The following is a 19,868-nucleotide window of genomic DNA, read 5'->3' as shown; positions in this document are numbered from 1 at the left end:
TACAAATATATATATATATACATATAAACACACATATAACATTCAAACATTTACATGTATATAAATATATATATATATATATATATATGTCTTAAAAAGGTTATCCAAAAAATAGTGCTCGATACCGTAGTAGAGCGCAATATATGTATGTGTGGGAAAAAAATCACAAGACTACTTCATCTCTACAGGCCTGTTTCATGAGGGGTTCCCTCAATCATCAGGAGATTTTAATGGGAGCATTCACATACCATGGATTATATAGGGCACAGAGTGGGTGGGTACAGGCTGGCGTAGGGGCGTGGTGATTGGTTCATGTGTTGCCTAGGAGGTGTTTCCGTCTGTGGCGGCATGCTGATACAATTTCGCTGCGCTTGTTGAGGGATGACAGGTCTGGACGGTAAATAATAAACAGTTTCTCTTTCAAGCATAGGTTGCATCTTTTATTACCACTATTGTAAGGTGTGCTGGATGCAAGAATTTGCCATGTTATTGAATATTCAACATTATTGTCTTTGAGGTCCCAAATGTGTTTGCTGAGTTCTGTGGTATTCCGCAGGTTTTGGTTCCTGAAAGAAGCCTTGTGATTGTTCCATCTGGTTTTAAACTCTCCCTCGGTTAATCCTACATATGTATCTCAAACCACAACAAAACAATTGCAAATGAGCCGTCAGCCCCCGGACAGAGCGACCCCAAAACCAACAAAGGCTGCAACTGCCACAAGAAACCTGATTGCCCTCTCAACGGGGGGTGCTTACAAACATCAGTTGTCTACCAATCTAAGGTAACACGCAAGGACATTAACACATCCGACACATATGTAGGATTAACTGAGGGAGAGTTTAAAACCAGATGGAACAATCACAAGGCTTCTTTCAGGAACCAAAACCTGCGGAATACCACAGAACTCAGCAAACACATTTGGGACCTCAAAGACAATAATGTTGAATATTCAATAACATGGCAAATTCTTGCATCCAGCACACCTTACAATAGTGGTAATAAAAGATGCAACCTATGCTTGAAAGAGAAACTGTTTATTATTTACCGTCCAGACCTGTCATCCCTCAACAAGCGCAGCGAAATTGTATCAGCATGCCGCCACAGACGGAAACACCTCCTAGGCAACACATGAGCCAATCACCACGCCCCTACGCCAGCCTGTACCCACCCACTCTGTGCCCTATATAAACCATGGTATGTGAATGCTCCCATTAAAATCTCCTGATGATTGAGGGAACCCCTCATGAAACAGGCCTGTAGAGATGAAGTAGTCTTGTGATTTTTTCCCACACATATATATATATATATATATATATATATATATATATATATATATATATATATATATATATATATATATATATATATATATATATATATATATATATATATATATATACACAAACCCCGTTTCCATATGAGTTGGGAAATTGTGTTAGATGTAATTATAAACGGAATACAATGATTTGCAAATCCTTTTCAAGCCATATTCAGTTGAATGCACCACAAAGACAACATATTTGATGTTCACACACTCATAAACTTTATTTTTTTTTTGCAAATAATAATTAACTTAGAATTTCATGGCTGCAACACGTGCCAAAGTAGTTGGGAAAGGGCATGTTCACCACTGTGTTACATGGCCTTTCCTTTTAACAACACTCAGTAAAGGTTTGGGAACTGAGGAGACACATTTTTGAAGCTTCTCAGGTGGAATTCTTTCCCATTCTTGCTTGATGTACAGCTTAAGTTGTTCAACAGTCCGGGGGTCTCCCTTGTGCTATTTTAGGCTTCATAATGCGCCACACATTTTCAATGTCTGGACTACAGGCAGGCCAGTCTAGTACCCGCACTCTTTTACTATGAAGCCACGTTGATGTACCACGTGGCTTGGCATTGTCTTACTGAAATAAGCAGGGGCGTCCATGGTAACGTTGCTTGGATGGCAACATATGTTGCTCCAAAAGCTGTATGTACCTTTCAGCATTAATGGCGCCTTCACAGATGTGTAAGTTACCCATGTCTTGGGCACTAATACACCCCCATACCATCACACATGCTGACTTTTACACTTTCACCCTATAACAATCCGGATGGTTCTTTTCCTATTTGGTCCGGAGGACACGACGTCCAGTTTCCAAAAACAATTTGAAATGTGGACTCGTCAGACCACAGAACACTTTTCCACTTTGTATCAGTCCATCTTAGATGAGCTCAGGCCCAGCGAAGCCGACGGCGTTTCTGGGTGTTGTTGATAAACGGTTTTCGCCTTGCATAGGAGAGTTTTAACTTACACTTACAGATGTAGCGACCAACTGTAGTTACCGACAGTGGGTTTCTGAAGTGTTCCTGAGCCCATGTGGTGATATCCTTTACACACTGATGTGGCTTGTTGATGCAGTACAGCCTGAGGGATGGAAGGTCACGGGCTTAGCTGCATACGTGCAGTGATTTCTCCAGATTCTCTGAACCCTTTGATGATATTACGGAAATCCCTAAATTCCTTGCAATAGCTGCTTGAGAAAGGTTTTTCTTAAACTGTTCAACAATTTGCTCGCGCATTTGTTGACAAAGTGGTGACCCTCGCCCCATCCTTGTTTGTGAATGACTGAGCATTTCTTGGAATCTACTTTTATACCCAATCATGGCACCCACCTGTTCCCAATTAGCCTGCACACCTGTGGGATGTTCCAAATAAGTGTTTGATGAGCATTCCTTCAACTTTATCAGTATTTATTGCCACCTTTCCCAACTTCTTTGTCACGTGTTGCTGGCATCAAATTTTAAAGTTAATGATTATTTGCACAAAAAAAAATGTTTATGAGTTTGAACATCAAATATGTTGTCTTTGTAGCATATTCAACTGAATATGGCTTGAAAATGATTTGCAAATCATTGTATTCCGTTTATATTTACATCTAACACAATTTCCCAACTCATATGGAAACGGGGTTTGTATATATATATACAATTATTTTTCAAACTAAATACAACAATTTAAAACAATGTAACATAAAAATAATGATTTTTTAAAAACTAAATACAACAATATATCTAAAAAAATATGTTGTATTTATAACTAAATGCAACAAAATACAACAATGTAATAATGCAAAATAGTTTAAACATTTTTATAGCTAGATGATATGATAAAGAACATTTAATATTATAAGAATAATTGAGACAAAAACAAACATTCCAATCAAAATGATTAAAAGTGCATTATACATTAAATGTGTCATTATAATGATTACTACTGTTATCACAATTAAATGAATCAATATAAAACAAACTGCTAATGTAAAATATTTAAACACAACATAATAGAACAATTTATCATCTTAAAGTAGTTAAAAAATGTTTATAGTAAAACTCAATGTAAAAAATGTGATAGCATAAAAATAATAAAGAATATGTACATAAATAACTAAATACAATGATGAAATTAATGTTATTTTTAATAACTAAATGCAACAAAATAAAACCATGTGACCATATAAAATAGTTTCAACATATTGTACAACTAAATTTAACAATACAGAAAAGTTATAACTGAATATAATATAAAACTATCTCATAGTGTAAACAGACTTAATAGCTAAATACAACAAAATAGAACAATTTAATAATATCAAAAATGTAGTGTACTTTACTTTGTGGGGTGTGTTCATTTCCTGCAGCCTCCCCTGCCAGAGGAGGACTACCCAGGCTACGATCTACCACAACCCCAGCAGGAGTCCTCAGTCCCGCCGCTGCTCCCCAGGGAGTACGACCTGAGCCAGGTGAGCCGCACCGTCATCCCCAGGGCCGACCTGGACCGCAGCACCCCTGCTGGCTGGAGCCTCCACGTGGAACCTGACGGAACCTGGGTGTTCACCAGCGAGCACTCCTCGGAACAGGTAGATGCTGTTCATACACAAAATATTGTCTTATACACCTAATATTGTCTTATACTCGTAATATTGTCTTTATACACATAATATTGTCTTATACACCTAATATTGTCTTATACACCTAATATTGTCTTTATACACCTAATATTGTCTTTATACACCTAATATTGTCTTCATACACATAATATTGTCTTTATACACCTAATATTGTCTTATACTCGTAATATTGTCTTATACACCTAATATTGTCTTATACACCTAATATTGTCTTTATACACCTAATATTGTCTTTATACACCTAATATTGTCTTATACACCTTATATTATCTTTATACACCTAATATTGTCTTATACACCTAATATTGTCTTTATACACCTAATATTGTCTTTATACACCTAATATTGTCTTTATACACCTTATATTATCTTTATACACCTAATATTGTCTTATACACCTAATATTGTCTTTATGCACCTAATATTGTCTTATACACCTAATATTGTCTTTATACACCTAATATTGTCTTATACACCTAATATTGTCTTTATACACCTAATATTATCTTTATACACCTAATATTGTCTTTATACACCTAATATTGTCTTCATACACCTAATATTGTCTTTATACACCTAATATTGTCTTCATACACATAATTTTGTCTTATACACCTAATATTGTCTTTATACACCTAATATTGTCTTTATACACATAATTTTTGTCTTATACACCTAATATTGTGTTCATTAGGGATGTTTGATAAGAAATTATCGAGTTCGAGCCTATTATCGAATCCTCTTATCGAATCCGGATAGGTTGTTTATAAGAACAAAATAAAACAAATAAATAAATATTGACTGTTGTTACCCCCCTAAAAAAAAAAAAAAAAAAAAAGAAAATATTGACTGTTACCCAAAGTATATTAAGTGGGATTTTTCAGAAAAACAAATATATACATTAACACAAAAACAACCTGTCTCTTTGATCACTATAGGTGTATAAATAATAATATAGTGTTAAATAAAATCAGTCCCTTGGGCACAAAACTGAAAATAATACAGCTCTCCAAAAAGTGCACTTCTGCTGCTATTGGAACATCCTTCTGGGGTCCATCAGTGTGGCCTCCTCCAGGAATGACTGCACATCCTTGTCCTGGAGGGGAAATGAGGGACAGACACAGCATACAATTAGGGGGGAAATTAGCTGAATGTGAAGATTAGGGTGTCTGTTATTAAGTCTTTAGTATTAGTATGTGGAATTAAATGATGGAATGGATTAATGAAGTGAAACATTGTACTGATATGATCCACTTTAAGAGCTTGTTCAAATGAATAGTGCTTACAAAGTACAAATTATGAGAAATACTTTCAACCTTATTGAAAATAATATATTCTTCATCTCAGTATATTAATAATGACTAATTAATGAATTACATATTACAAAACTGTTGTATATACTAATTCACAGATATTATTTTATTATAAAAAGGTCAGTGAATGATGTATATATTTGTAAACGCTATGAAGTGGGAAAGGGGTAGGATTAAATAAGCTTTACTTCTTCCTACTCCTGTAAAGTGAAATGATATGAAACTGTGATGTGTTATGCTGTAAGTGTGTTCATGTTCCAAATAAACTAAAGAAAGAAATAAAGAAGGCACTAGTTTATTAGACAGACCTGCAAACTCTGGAGTGGTGTAGGCTACAAGATAGCGTTAACGATATCAGACACATACTGTACAAAAAGGCTCACGTTAGCGTTAGCCACTGACTATGCTTAGGTAACGTTAGTCTAGCTAACATTACTGCAGTCCTGGTTGACATACGAGGTAACCTTGTTTTAGCCTAAAGGCTACGAGTGAGCAGATATGGAAATGAACCGGCAACAGTTAACGTTAGTTACTCAGCGCCACTATCACTGGAACTGTGACTGTGGCTGCAGGTTGAAGCAGAGGAAGAGGAAGAGGGGCAAGCTTCGTCATCTCTGTCGCTGTCCAAGACACGACGCGGTTCTCGAACTTTCAGGTTCTGTGCAGCCTGAAAATGTTTCAACATGCTTGTTGTGCTTCCCTCTTTACATGAGAGTGAAGCCTGGCAATAATTGCAGATAGCCGTTTCCTCCTCATATTTTTTTGTAAAATGAAGCCATGCCTTGAGGCGTTTTTTCCGGTCCATTATTTTTGCTGCTTGCTACATCACAGGAAATGACGTAGCTCAGTCATTAGACTGAGCTACGTCATTTCCTGTGATGTCCCACAGGGCATTTCCTGTGAGACGGGATTTGTTCCCAGGGATTCGAATAAAGAACCAACTCTTTTTCTTTACTATAGTGGCCTCTATAACGAGAACCGGTTCTCAAAAAGGGTTTCGAACATCATCCCTACATGTATGTAGTTAACTACCATGTATCTAGTTGACTACCATGTATGTAGTGATAGTTGACTACCATGTATATAGTGATAGTTGACTACCATGTATGTAGTGATAGTTGACTACCATGTATGTAGTTGACTACCATGTATGTAGTGATAGTTGACTACCATGTATGTAGTGATTGTTGACTACCATGTACAGTATGTAGTGATAGTTGACTACCATGTATGTAGTTGACTACCATGTATGTAGTGATAGTTGACTACCATGTATGTAGTTGACTACCATGTATGTAGTGATAGTTGACTACCATGTATGTAGTGATTGTTGACTACCATGTACAGTATGTAGTGATAGTTGACTACCATGTATGTAGTGATAGTTGACTACCATGTACAGTATGTAGTGATAGTTGACAACCATGTATGTAGTTGACTACCATGTATGTAGTGATAGTTGACTACCATGTATGTAGTGATAGTTGACTACCATGTATGTAGTTGACTACCATGTATGTAGTGATAGTTGACTACCATGTATGACTACCATGTACAGTATGTAGTGATAGTTGACTACCAGTTGACTACCATGTATGTAGTTGACTACCATGTATGTAGTGATAGTTGACTACCATGTATGTAGTGATAGTTGACTACCATGTATGTAGTTGACTACCATGTATGTAGTGATAGTTGACTACCATGTATGTAGTGATAGTTGACTACCATGTATGTAGTGATTGTTGACTACAATGTACAGTATGTAGTGATAGTTGACTACCATGTATGTAGTTGACTACCATGTATGTAGTGATAGTTGACTACCATGTACAGTATGTAGTGATAGTTGACTACCATGTATGTAGTTGACTACCATGTATGTAGTGATAGTTGACTACCATGTATGTAGTGATAGTTGACTACCATGTATGTAGTTGACTACCATTGACTACCATGTATGTAGTGATAGTTGGCTACCATGTACAGTATGTAGTGATAGTTGACTACCATGTATGTAGTGATAGTTGACTACCATGTATGTAGTTGACTACCATGTATGTAGTGATAGTTGACTACCATGTATGTAGTGATTGTTGACTACCATGTACAGTATGTAGTGATAGTTGACTACCATGTATGTAGTTGACTACCATGTATGTAGTGATAGTTGACTACCATGTATGTAGTGATAGTTGACTACCATGTATGTAGTGATAGTTGACTACCATGTATGTAGTTGACTACCATGTATGTAGTTGACTACCATGTATGTAGTGATAGTTGACTACCATGTATGTAGTGATAGTTGACTACCATGTATATAGTGATAGTTGACTACCATGTATGTAGTTGACTACCATGTATGTAGTGATAGTTGACTACCATGTATGTAGTTGACTACCATGTATGTAGTGATAGTTGACTACCATGTATGTAGTTGACTACCATGTATGTAGTGATAGTTGACTACCATGTATATAGTGACAGTTGACAACCATGTATGTAGTTGACTACCATGTATGTAGTGATAGTTGACTACCATGTATGTAGTTGACTACCATGTATGTAGTGATAGTTGACTACCATGTATGTAGTGATAGTTGACTACCATGTACAGTATGTAGTGATAGTTGACTACCATGTATGTAGTTGACTACCATGTATGTAGTGATAGTTGACTACCATGTATGTAGTGATAGTTGACTACCATGTATGTAGTGATAGTTGACTACCATGTATGTAGTTGACTACCATGTATGTAGTGATAGTTGACTACCATGTATGTAGTGATAGTTGACTACCATGTATGTAGTGATAGTTGACTACCATGTATGTAGTGATAGTTGACTACCATGTATGTAGTGATAGTTGACTACCATGTATGTAGTTGACTACCATGTATGTAGTGATAGTTGACTACCATGTACAGTATGTAGTGATAGTTGACTACCAGTTGACTACCATGTATGTAGTGATAGTTGACTACCATGTATGTAGTGATAGTTGACTACCTTGTATGTAGTTGACTACCATGTATGTAGTGATAGTTGACTACCATGTATGTAGTGATAGTTGACTACCATGTATGTAGTGATAGTTGACTACCATGTATGTAGTGATAGTTGACTACATGTATGTAGTGATAGTTGACTACCATGTATGTAGTGATAGTTGACTACCATGTATGTAGTGATAGTTGACTACCATGTATGTAGTGATAGTTGACTACCATGTATGTAGTAATAGTTGACTACCATGTACAGTATGTAGTGATAGTTGACTACCAGTTGACTACCATGTATGTAGTGATAGTTGACTACCATGTATGTAGTGATAGTTGACTACCATGTATGTAGTGATAGTTGACTACCATGTATGTAGTTGACTACCATGTATGTAGTGATAGTTGACTACCATGTATGTAGTGATAGTTGACTACCATGTATGTAGTGATAGTTGACTACCATGTATGTAGTTGACTACCATGTATGTAGTGATAGTTGACTACCATGTATGTAGTGATAGTTGACTACCATGTATGTAGTTGACTACCATGTATGTAGTGATAGTTGACTACCATGTATGTAGTGATAGTTGACTACCATGTATGTAGTGATAGTTGACTACCATGTATGTAGTGATTGTTGACTACCATGTACAGTATGTAGTGATAGTTGACTACCATGTATGTAGTGATAGTTGACTACCATGTATGTAGTGATAGTTGACTACCATGTATGTAGTTGACTACCATGTATGTAGTGATAGTTGACTACCATGTACAGTATGTAGTGATAGTTGAATACCATGTATGTAGTGATAGTTGACTACCATGTATGTAGTTGACTACCATGTATTGACTACCATGTATGTAGTGATAGTTGACTACCATGTATGTAGTGATAGTTGACTACCATGTATGTAGTGATAGTTGACTACCATGTATGTAGTTGACTACCATGTATGTAGTGATAGTTGACTACCATGTATGTAGTGATAGTTGACTACCATGTATGTAGTGATAGTTGACTACCATGTATGTAGTTGACTACCATTGTCTACCATGTATGTAGTGATAGTTGACTACCATGTATGTAGTTGACTACCATGTATGTACCATGTACAGTATGTAGTGATAGTTGACTACCATGTATGTAGTGATAGTTGACTACCATGTATGTAGTGATAGTTGACTACCATGTATGTAGTTGACTACCATGTATGTAGTGATAGTTGACTACCATGTATGTAGTGATAGTTGACTACCATGTATGTAGTTGACTACCATGTATGTAGTGATAGTTGACTACCATGTATGTAGTTGACTACCATTGACTACCATGTATGTAGTGATAGTTGACTACCATGTATGTAGTCGACTACCATGTATGTACCATGTACAGTATGTAGTGATAGTTGACTACCATGTATGTAGTGATAGTTGACTACCATGTACAGTATGTAGTGATAGTTGACTACCATGTATATAGTGATAGTTGACTACCATGTATGTAGTTGACTACCATGTATGTAGTGATAGTTGACTACCATGTATGTAGTTGACTACCATGTATTGACTACCATGTATGGACTACCATGTATGTAGTGATAGTTGACTACCATGTATGTAGTTGACTACCATGTATGTAGTGATAGTTGACTACCATGTATGTAGTTGACTACCATGTATTGACTACCATGTATTGACTACCATGTATGTAGTGATAGTTGACTACCATGTATGTAGTTGACTACCATGTATGTTGACTACCATGTATGTATGTAGTTGTTGGTCATGTGATGACATGTGTGTTGTGTCATGTGACAGTGGGTGAAGTCCGTGGACGACGTGGGCCAGACCTACTACTACCTAAGAGATGGATCCAAGTCCCAGTGGGACCTGCCTGAGGTAAGACCACCACCACCACCACCACCAGCCTAAATGTTCCCCCGCCATCACCGTGTCTCCTCCTTCTGGTCCTCCAGGCGCTGCCCGCCGCCCCGGGTCAGTTCAGGGAGGAGAGTGGTGAGGACGGAGACACGGCGTGTGTCTTCAAGAACTGGAGACACGGTGTGGGACCCACCCAGCTCAGCCCAACCCAGGATGACTTGGTAGTACTTGCAGTTGACATTATACCACCAAAGAATCACTTGATTCAAGTTCAGCGTGTCATTTTCTTCTATTCAAACACAGTGTTACTGTTCAAACTGTGTGTAAACGTACAGTGGCCACAAATATCAAATATACTTGTTACATACAACCTCTTAATGAATACTTAGACCTACTATGCTACTAGGGTTGTCCCCATACTGCTACCAACATGTATTTGGATACTTTTCTAAATAAAGGGGACCACAAAAAATGTCATTATTGTCTTTATTTGAACAGAAAAATGTTGTAATTGTATGTTTATTATTGTCATTTAGTCCTTAAATAAAATAGTGAACTTGTCTTTTAGTAGAAAGTAAACAAACAAACATATCACGCTAATGTTAGCATCAACATGCTAATATTTTATGCCAGCGTTTTTATTCAATTTGTATTTGTTTGAACATAAAAACCAAGGCTTTTGAACTTGCCGCCATCTTTAGAAGTGCGTCAACTTTTCTTATGTTAGCACGCTAACATTAGCGTGCTAAAATTTTATGTCATTTTACGTCATTATTGTCTTTATTTGAACAAAAAAATGTTAGTGTACATGAATTATATGTTTATTATTGTCATTTAGTCCTTAAATAAAATAGTGAACTTGTCTTTTAGTAGAAAGTAAACAAACAAACATATTGTGTCATTTATCACGCTAACGTTAGCATCAACATGCTAATATTTCATGCCAGCGTTTTTATTCAATTTGTGTTTGTTTGAACATAAAAACCAAGGCTTTTGAACTTGCCGCCATCTTTAGAAGTGCGTCAACTTTTCTCATGTTAGCATGCTAACATTAGCGTGCTAAAATTTTACGCCAGCTTTTTATCGAGTTTTGTTGGTTCAAACATACAATTCATGGCTTTTTAAACTCGGCGCTCGCTTTAAAGTATAATAACGTTTTCCTGCGTTGTCATGCTACTATAACATTTCACGCTAGCAACATTGTATTAATTTTGTAGACGTGTGATCTAAGTCTTCATGTGCTCCTCAGAGGTTCCTCCCGACCCACCAGAGGACCCCGTCAGACTACAGCAGCGATGGTTCCAGCACGGGAAAAAACTCTCCCGAGGTCACGCCCAACGTGAGTGACGCTTACCACCAAATGACATCATCTTTCATGACAATCTGTGTCTCCCCCCCCTCCCCCGCTGAAGGACCCCGGGTTTAGAGTGTGGAGGAACCCTTATTACCTGACCTCCAGGTGGCTGCGCTACAACGTGGGTTGCGAGTTTGAGCGCCATGTCATAGATAGCAGCGTCTATCTATGACATGTTTGCTGTAACGACCAGTGTTTTGTGTTGCGCTACAAGGAGAAAAGAACACCGCTCTTTGTTCTTTTTGGTGAACTTTTCTCCCCTAACGAAGAATTGTTCTCTCCTTGATTGTGGCACTTAATAACATGCTAATGTTAACGTACTTCTGGGATGGCGCCAAGTATCAAAATCCATGATTTTTATGTTAAAATGAATACAATTTGCCAAAAAACGAGCATAAAATGTTAGCATCACATTGAAAAAGTTAGCATGCTTTTAAGGTAACCAATGATGTTTAGGTTTAAACCACTAAAACTAGTTAAAATGATACCATAAAATCTTAACATGCTAATGTGGGATGGCGCCAAGTATCAAAATCCAAGTTTTTTATGTTAAAATTAATACAATTGTATTAATTGTATTAATTAGTTAAAAAACGAGCATAAAATGTTAGCATCACATTGAAAAAGTTAGCATGCTTTTAAGGTAACCAATGATTTTTAGGTTTAAACCACTAAAATGAGTTAAAATGATAACATTAACCAAAAATCTTTGGTTACCCTAAAAGCATGCTAACTTTTTCTATGTGATGCTAACATTTTATGCTCGTATTTTGGCTAATTGTGTTTATTTGAACCTAAAAATCATGGATTTTGATACTTGGCGCCATCACACATTAGCATGTTAAAATTTTATGCTATCATTTTAACTCGTTTTAGTGATTTAAACCTAAAAATCATTGGTTACCTTAAAAGCATGCTAACTTTTTCTATGTGATGCTAACATTTCATGCTCGTATTTTGGCTAATTGTATTAATTTGAACCTAAAAATCATGGAGGACGCTTGGCGGTCACACAGGCTCTTGCTGCTTTGTATCAAAGCAGTCAAAGCTGTGACCAGGGCCTTGGACTACCGTCATGACACGTGGACTTGGGACTTGGAAATGGTTGAAGACTCAAACATGATTAATGCTATATACATATAAACACACATGCCCGGTCTCAGTTGATGCCAAGTGACATGGCGGCTGGCGACGCCAACACATCTCACGGGTGATGCTACTAGTTTGTGTGAAGACCGTGCAGACGCTCCGACGGCAGATTCTCAAGGCTGAGTTTTGATTTCAGGTGCAGAACTTGGAGAAAGCTGGAATCCTGAACAAAACTAAAGTGTCTGAAAACGGCAAAAAAGTCAGGTGAGTGCAAGGCGCCCATATTTGGTATGAGGGCGGGGCCTTGGTGGCACAAATGCTCCAATTTGTTAGGGTTAGGGTTGGGGTTAGGGTTGGTTAGGTTAGGGTTTAGGGTTTAGGGTTAGGGTTGGGGTTGGGGTTAGGGTTGGTTAGGTTAGGGTTGGGGTTGGGTTTAGGGTTAGGGTTAGGCATAAAGAAAAAGAGTTGGTTAGGGTTAGGGCTAGGGTTGGGGTTGGGGTTAAGGTTAGGGTTAGGGTTAGGCATAAAGAAAAAGAGTGGGTTAGGGCTAGGGCTGGGGATGGGGTTGGTGTTGGGGTTGGGGTTAGGGTTAGGCATAAAGAAAAAAAGAGTTGGTTGGGGTTAGGGTTAGGCATAAAGAAAAATAGTTGGTTAGGAATAGGGTTAGGGTTGGGGTTAGGGTTAGGCATAAAGAAAAAGAGTTGGTTAGGGTTAGGGCTAGGGTTGGGGTTGGGGTTAAGGTTAGGGTTAGGGTTAGGCATAAAGAAAAAAGAGTTGGTTAGGGCTAGGGCTGGGGATGGGGTTGGTATTGGGGTTGGGGTTAGGCATAAAGAAAAAAAGAGTTGGTTGGGGTTAGGGTTAGGGTTAGGCATAAAGAAAAATAGTTGGTTAGGAATAGGGCTAGGGTTGGGGTTAGGGTTGGGGTTAGGGTTAGGCATAAAGGAAAAAAGAGTTGGTTGGGGTTAGGATTAGGGTTAGGGTTAGGCATAAAGAAAAATAGTTGGTTAGAAATAGGGCTAGGGTTGGGGTTAGGGTTGGGGTTAGGATTAGGGTTAGAGTTAGGCATAAAGAAAAACAGTTGGTTAGGGCTAGGGTTGGGGTTGGTGTTAGGGTTAGGGTTAAGGTTAGGATTAGGCATAAAGTAAAATGGTTGGTTAGGGTTAGGCATAAAGAAAAATAGTTGGTTAGGAATAGGGCTAGGGTTGGGGTTAGGGTTAGGATTAGGGTTAGGGTTAGGCATAAAGAAAAACAGTTGGTTAGGGTTAGGGCTAGGGTTGGGGTTGGTGTTAGGGTTAGGGTTAAGGTTAGGGTTAGGCATAAAGTAAAACGGTTGGTTAGGGTTAGGGCTAGGGTTGGGGTTGGGATTAGGGTTAGGTTTAGGATTAGGGTTAGGCTTAGGCATAAAGAAAAAAGAGTTTGTTAGGGTTAGGGCTAGGGTTGGGGGTGGGGTTAGGATTAGGATTAGGGTTAGGTTTAGGCATAAAGAAAGAGAGTTGGTTAGGGTTAGGACTAGTGGTTGGGGTGGGGCAATAGAAAGGGTTAGGGGTTAGGGTTAGGATTAGGTTTAGGGTTAGGGTTAGGCATAAAGAAAAAGAGTTGGTTAGGGCTAGGGTTGGGGTGGGGTTAGGATTAGGGTTAGGCATAAAGTAAAACGGTTGGTTAGGGCTAGGGTTGGGTTTGGGGTTAGGGTTAGGTTTAGGGTTAGGGTTAGGCATAAAGAAAGAGTTAGTTAGGGTTGGGGGTGGGGTTAGGATTAGGCATAAAGAAAGAGAGTTGGTTAGGGTTAGGGCTAGTGGTTGGGGTGGGGCGATAGAAAGGGTTAGGGGTTAAGGGTTAGGGTTGGGGTTGGGTTTAGGGTTAGGGTTAGGCATAAAGAAAAAGAGTTGGTTAGGGTTAGGGCTGGGGATGGGGTTGGTGTTGGGGTTGGGGTTATGGTTGGGGTTGGGGTTAGGGTTAGGCATAAAGAAAAAAAAGAGTTGGTTGGGGTTAGGGTTAGGATTAGGATTAGGGTTAGGGTTAGACATAAAGAAAAATAGTTGGTTAGGAATAGGGTTGGGGTTAGGGTTAGGATTAGGGTTAGGCATAAAGAAAAAACAGTTGGTTAAGGTTAGGGCTAGGGTTGGGGTTGGTGTTAGGGTTAAGGTTAGGGTTAGGCATAAAGTAAAACAGTTGGTTAGGGTTAGGGTTGGGGTTAGGGTTCGGGTTAGGCATAAAGAAAAACAATTGGGTAGGGCAGGGGTTGGGGTTAGGGTTAGGATTAGGGTTAGGTTTAGGATTAGGGTTACGGTTAGGCATAAAGAAAAAATAGTTGGTTAGGGCTAGGGTTGGGGGTGGGGTTAGGATTAGGGTTAGGGTTAGGTTTAGGCATAAAGAAAGATAGTTGGTTAGGGTTAGGGCTAGTGGTTGGGTTGGGGCGATAGAAAGGGTTAGGGGTTAGGGTTAGGATTAGGTTTAGGGTTAGGGTTAGGGTTAGGCATAAAGAAAAAGAGTTGGTTGGGGTTAGGGCTAGGGTTGGGGGTGGGGTTAGGATTAGGGTTAGGGTTAAGGTTAGGGTTAGGCATAAAGTAAAACGGTTGGTTAGGGTTAGGGCTAGGGTTGGGGTTGGTGTTAGGGTTAGGGTTAAGGTTAGGATTAGGCATAAAGTAAAATGGTTGGTTAGGGTTAGGCATAAAGAAAAATAGTTGGTTAGGAATAGGGCTAGGGTTGGGGTTAGGGTTGGGGTTAGGGTTAGGATTAGGGTTAGGGTTAGGCATAAAGAAAAACAGTTGGTTAGGGTTAGGGTTAGGGCTAGGGTTGGTGTTGGTGTTAAGGTTAGGGTTAGGCATAAAGTAAAACGGTTGGTTAGGGTTAGGGCTAGGGTTGGGGTTGGGGTTAGGGTTAGGATTAGGGTTAGGTTTAGGATTAGGGTTAGGCTTAGGCATAAAGAAAAAAGAGTTGGTTAGGGCTAGGGTTGGGGGTGGGGTTAGGATTAAGGTTAGGGTTAGGTTTAGGCATAAAGAAAGAGAGTTGGTTAGGGTTAGGACTAGTGGTTGGGGTGGGGCGATAGAAAGGGATAGGGGTTAGGGTTAGGATTAGGTTTAGGATTAGGGTTAGGCATAAAGAAAAAGAGTTGGTTGGGGTTAGGGCTAGGGTTAGGGGTGGGGTGGGGTTAGGATTAGGGTTAGGTTTAGGCATAAAGTAAAACGGTTGGTTAGGGCTAGGGTTGGGTTTGGGGTTAGGGTTAGGGTTAGGTTTAGGGTTAGGGTTAGGCATAAAGAAAGAGTTGGTTAGGGTTAGGGCTAGGGTTGGGGGTGGGGTTAGGATTAGGGTTAGGTTTAGGCATAAAGAAAGAGAGTTGGTTAGGGTTAGGGCTAGTGGTTGGGGTGGGGCGATAGAAAGGGTTAGGGGTTGAGGGTTAGGGTTGGGGTTGGGTTTAGGGTTAGGGTTAGGCATAAAGAAAAAGAGTTGGTTAGGGTTAGGGCTGGGGATGGGGTTGGTGTTGGGGTTGGGGTTAGGGTTAGGCATAAAGAAAAAAAAGAGTTGGTTGGGGTTAGAATTAGGGTTAGGATTAGGATTAGGGTTAGGGTTAGGCATAAAGAAAAAAAGTTGGTTAGGAATAGGGTTGGGGTTAGGGTTAGGATTAGGGTTAGGCATAAAGAAAAAACAGTTGGTTAAGGTTAGGGCTAGGGTTGGGGTTGGTGTTAGGGTTAAGGTTAGGGTTAGGCATAAAGTAAAACAGTTGGTTAGGGTTAGGGTTGGGGTTAGGGTTCGGGTTAGGCATAAAGAAAACAATTGGTTAGGGCAGGGGTTGGGGTTGGGGTTAGGGTTAGGATTAGGGTTAGGTTTAGGATTAGGGTTACGGTTAGGCATAAAGAAAAAAGAGTTGGTTAGGGCTAGGGTTGGGGGTGGGGTTAGGATTAGGGTTAGGGTTAGGTTTAGGCATAAAGAAAGAGTTGGTTAGGGTTAGGGCTAGTGGTTGGGTTGGGGCGATAGAAAGGGTTAGGGGTTAGGGTTAGGATTAGGTTTAGGATTAGGGTTAGGGTTGGGCATAAAGAAAAAGAGTGGGTTAGGGCTAGGGTTGGGGGTGGGGTTAGGATTAGGGTTAGGGTTAGGATTAAGGTTAGGGTTAGGCATAAAGTAAAACGGTTGGTTAGGGTTAGGGTTAGGGCTAGGGTTAGGGTTAGGATTACGGTTAGGGTTAGGCATAAAGAAAACAATTGTTTAGGGCTAGGGTTGGGGTTAGGGTTAGGGTTAGGCATAAAGAAAAGAGGTGGTTAGGGCTAAGGGTTGGAGTGGGGCAATAGAAAAGGGTTAAGGTTGGGGTGGGGATTAAGGTTAGGCTTGGGGTTGGGGTTAGGGTTGGTTAGGTTAGGGTTGGGGTTAGGGTTGGGGTTAGGGTTTAGGGTTGACATTGTAATCAGGCGATTATTCATTGATTTGAAAACATGATTATTTATTGTACCACCAAAACTTTAAATATAGTTAAAAAAAATCAAGTTCCAATCAATTAATTTAAGGATAAAAATGAGTAACAAATAAAGCACAATAAGTAAAGTCATAATAATAATAGCAATAACAATACATTTAAATTACAATAGTCATAAACAAAAAAAAATACAATTCAGTTTTTCCGTTGTACTTGTTTTAATTCCGGTTTTTACCTTTTACATTTATTTTACATCCATAGAGTGTATTATTGTGTCAAATAACATGTTTGTTAATTAAATGCAGAAATAATATTCACTATTATTTTGATTGATATTGTAATCTCCAAATATGTGTCGTTATGTGTGTATATGTATGTGTGTGTGTGTGTGTGTGTGTGTGTGTGTGAGTGTGTGTGTGTATATATATATATATAATATATATATATATATATATATATATATATATATATATATATATATATATATATAACTTTTGTGTGTGTTTGGTTTCAAGTGTCAGCAAACACCGACTGTCTTTGTCGTGTTCTCGCCTCAGGAAAAACTGGACCCAGACTTGGACTGTCCTGCACGGAGGAGTGCTGACGTTCCACAAAGATCCAAAATCAGGGGCGCCGGGAGCGTTGGTAGGAACCCTGCGACACCTGCAGCAATGTGGCACTACCACTTTTTGCCTAAAGTCTCATTCCCCCCCCCACGCAGAACAAGACCAATCAGATCGTCCCCGAGGTCAGGGTGGACCTGCGTGGAGCTGGCATCGGCTGGGCCTCCAAAGACAAGTCCAGCAAAAAGAATGTTCTAGAGGTGAGTCGGGCTGAGAGTGGTATTTGTGTGACAACCTGACTGACTTTGGACCTTCCTTCCAGTTAAAGAGCAAGAACGGTGCCGAGTACCTGATCCAGTACGACACTGATTGCATCATCAACGACTGGCACAAAGTCTTAATGGACACCATACGGCAGCTAGTAAGTCACTTACATGTTTACCATAAGGCCGGGGCCCAGTGTTAAAACACATGTTCCTCAGCTGTGGGCCTACTCGGTTGTAATACACTTTTACACCACGTGTGGCAGTCATGACAACATCACACAAACAGAAGAAGTCTGCAGCTAAAGTTTCTTAAGCGCAAAAATTATGACTAAAGTGGTGAAGCTGTATTTTTATTTGCACTGTCATTTTATTGACTGCTAGTGTAGGAAATATACCATAATTTTTTTAAATTATTAATTTAGTGGTAATTTTATTTTTCTTAGTACAACATAGTTTGCAAATTTTAAAAAATAATTGTAAGTGCTAAAGTCAAAGAAGTTTATTAAGCGCAAAAATTATGACTAAAGTGGTGAAGCTGTATTTTTATTTGCACTGTAGTTTTATTGATAGTTTATTTAGAAACCATATCTTGATTAGTTTTATGATTTATTATTAATTTAGTTATGATTTAATGTATTTTAGTATAACATAGTTTGCAAATTTTTATAAATAATTGTAAGCGCTTAAGTCATAGGGAAGTTTCCTAAGCGCAAAAATTATGACTAAAGTGGTGAAGCTGTATTTTCATTTGAACTTTAAATTTATTGACTGTTAATGTAGGAAATATACCATGATTTGTTTGATTTATTATTAATCTAGTGGTAATTTTATGTATTTTATTACAACATAGTTTGCAAATTTTAATAAATAATTGTAAGCGCTTAAGTCATAGGGAAGTTTCCTAAGCGCAAAAATTATGACTGAAGTGGTGAAGCTGTATTTTCATTTGAACTTTAAATTTATTGACTGTTAATGTAGGAAATATACCATGATTTGTTTGATTTATTATTATCTAGTGGTAATTTTATGTATTTTATTACAACATAGTTTGCAAATTTTAATAAATAATTGTAAGTGCTAAAGTCATAGAAAAGTTTCTTAAGCGCAAAAATTATGACTAAAGTGGTGAAGCTGTATTTCCATGTGTACTTTAATTTTATTGACTGTTTATTGAGGAAATATGTCATGATTTGTTTTGATGTATTATTAATTTAGTTATAATTTTACTTATTTTAGTTCAACATTGTTTGCAAATTTGAATGAATAACTAGGCGCTAAAGTCATAGAAAAGTTTCTTAAGCGCAAAAATTATGACTAAAGTGGTGAAGCTGTATTTTTATTTGCACTGTCATTTTATTGACTGCTAGTGTAGGAAATATACCATCATTTTTTTTATTATTAATTTAGTGGTCATTTTATTTTTCTTAGTACAACATAGTTTGCAAATTTTAAGAAATAATTGTAAGTGCTAAAGTCATAGAGAAGTTTATTAAGCGCAAAAATTATGACTAAAGTGGTGAAGCTGTATTTTTATTTGCACTGTAGTTTTATTGATAGTTTATTTAGAAACCATATCTTGATTAGTTTTATGATTTATTATTAATTTAGTTATGATTTAATGTATTTTAGTACAACATAGTTTGCAAATTTTTATAAATAATTGTAAGCGCTTAAGTCATAGGGAAGTTTCCTAAGCGCAAAAATTATGACTGAAGTGGTGAAGCTGTATTTTCATTTGAACTTTAAATTTATTGACTGTTAATGTAGGAAATATACCATGATTTGTTTGATTTATTATTATCTAGTGGTAATTTTATGTATTTTATTACAACATAGTTTGCAAATTTTAATAAATAATTGTAAGTGCTAAAGTCATAGAAAAGTTTCTTAAGCGCAAAAATTATGACTAAAGTGGTGAAGCTGTATTTTCATGTGTACTTTAATTTTATTGACTGTTTATTGAGGAAATATGTCATGATTTGTTTTGATGTATTATTAATTTAGTTATAATTTTACTTATTTTAGTTCAACATT

General features: G+C 37.9%; 1 protein-coding gene across 5 annotated transcripts in view; it reads left to right on the top strand.

The window, feature by feature from the left end:
- Positions 1–19,868, top strand: part of LOC133577931 (rho GTPase-activating protein 15-like) — a 96,653-nt gene that overhangs the window by 63,659 nt on the left and 13,126 nt on the right. For all 5 annotated transcript variants that reach the window (XM_072912717.1, XM_061932088.2, XM_061932089.2 and 2 more), the window contains 8 exons: positions 3,681–3,899; positions 10,095–10,175; positions 10,253–10,378; positions 11,407–11,496; positions 12,797–12,864; positions 17,563–17,650; positions 17,727–17,828; positions 17,891–17,989. In XM_072912717.1, the coding sequence (XP_072768818.1) occupies positions 3,681–3,899; positions 10,095–10,175; positions 10,253–10,378; positions 11,407–11,496; positions 12,797–12,864; positions 17,563–17,650; positions 17,727–17,828; positions 17,891–17,989 (873 nt within the window). The remainder of the gene's footprint in view (positions 1–3,680; positions 3,900–10,094; positions 10,176–10,252; positions 10,379–11,406; positions 11,497–12,796; positions 12,865–17,562; positions 17,651–17,726; positions 17,829–17,890; positions 17,990–19,868) is intronic.

Source organism: Nerophis lumbriciformis, linkage group LG39 (assembly GCF_033978685.3).
Source record: "Nerophis lumbriciformis linkage group LG39, RoL_Nlum_v2.1, whole genome shotgun sequence".
Lineage (NCBI taxonomy): Eukaryota > Metazoa > Chordata > Actinopteri > Syngnathiformes > Syngnathidae > Nerophis > Nerophis lumbriciformis.
The sequence above is the reverse complement of the archived record's forward strand: the minus strand, read 5'-3'. Positions and strand labels throughout refer to the sequence as shown.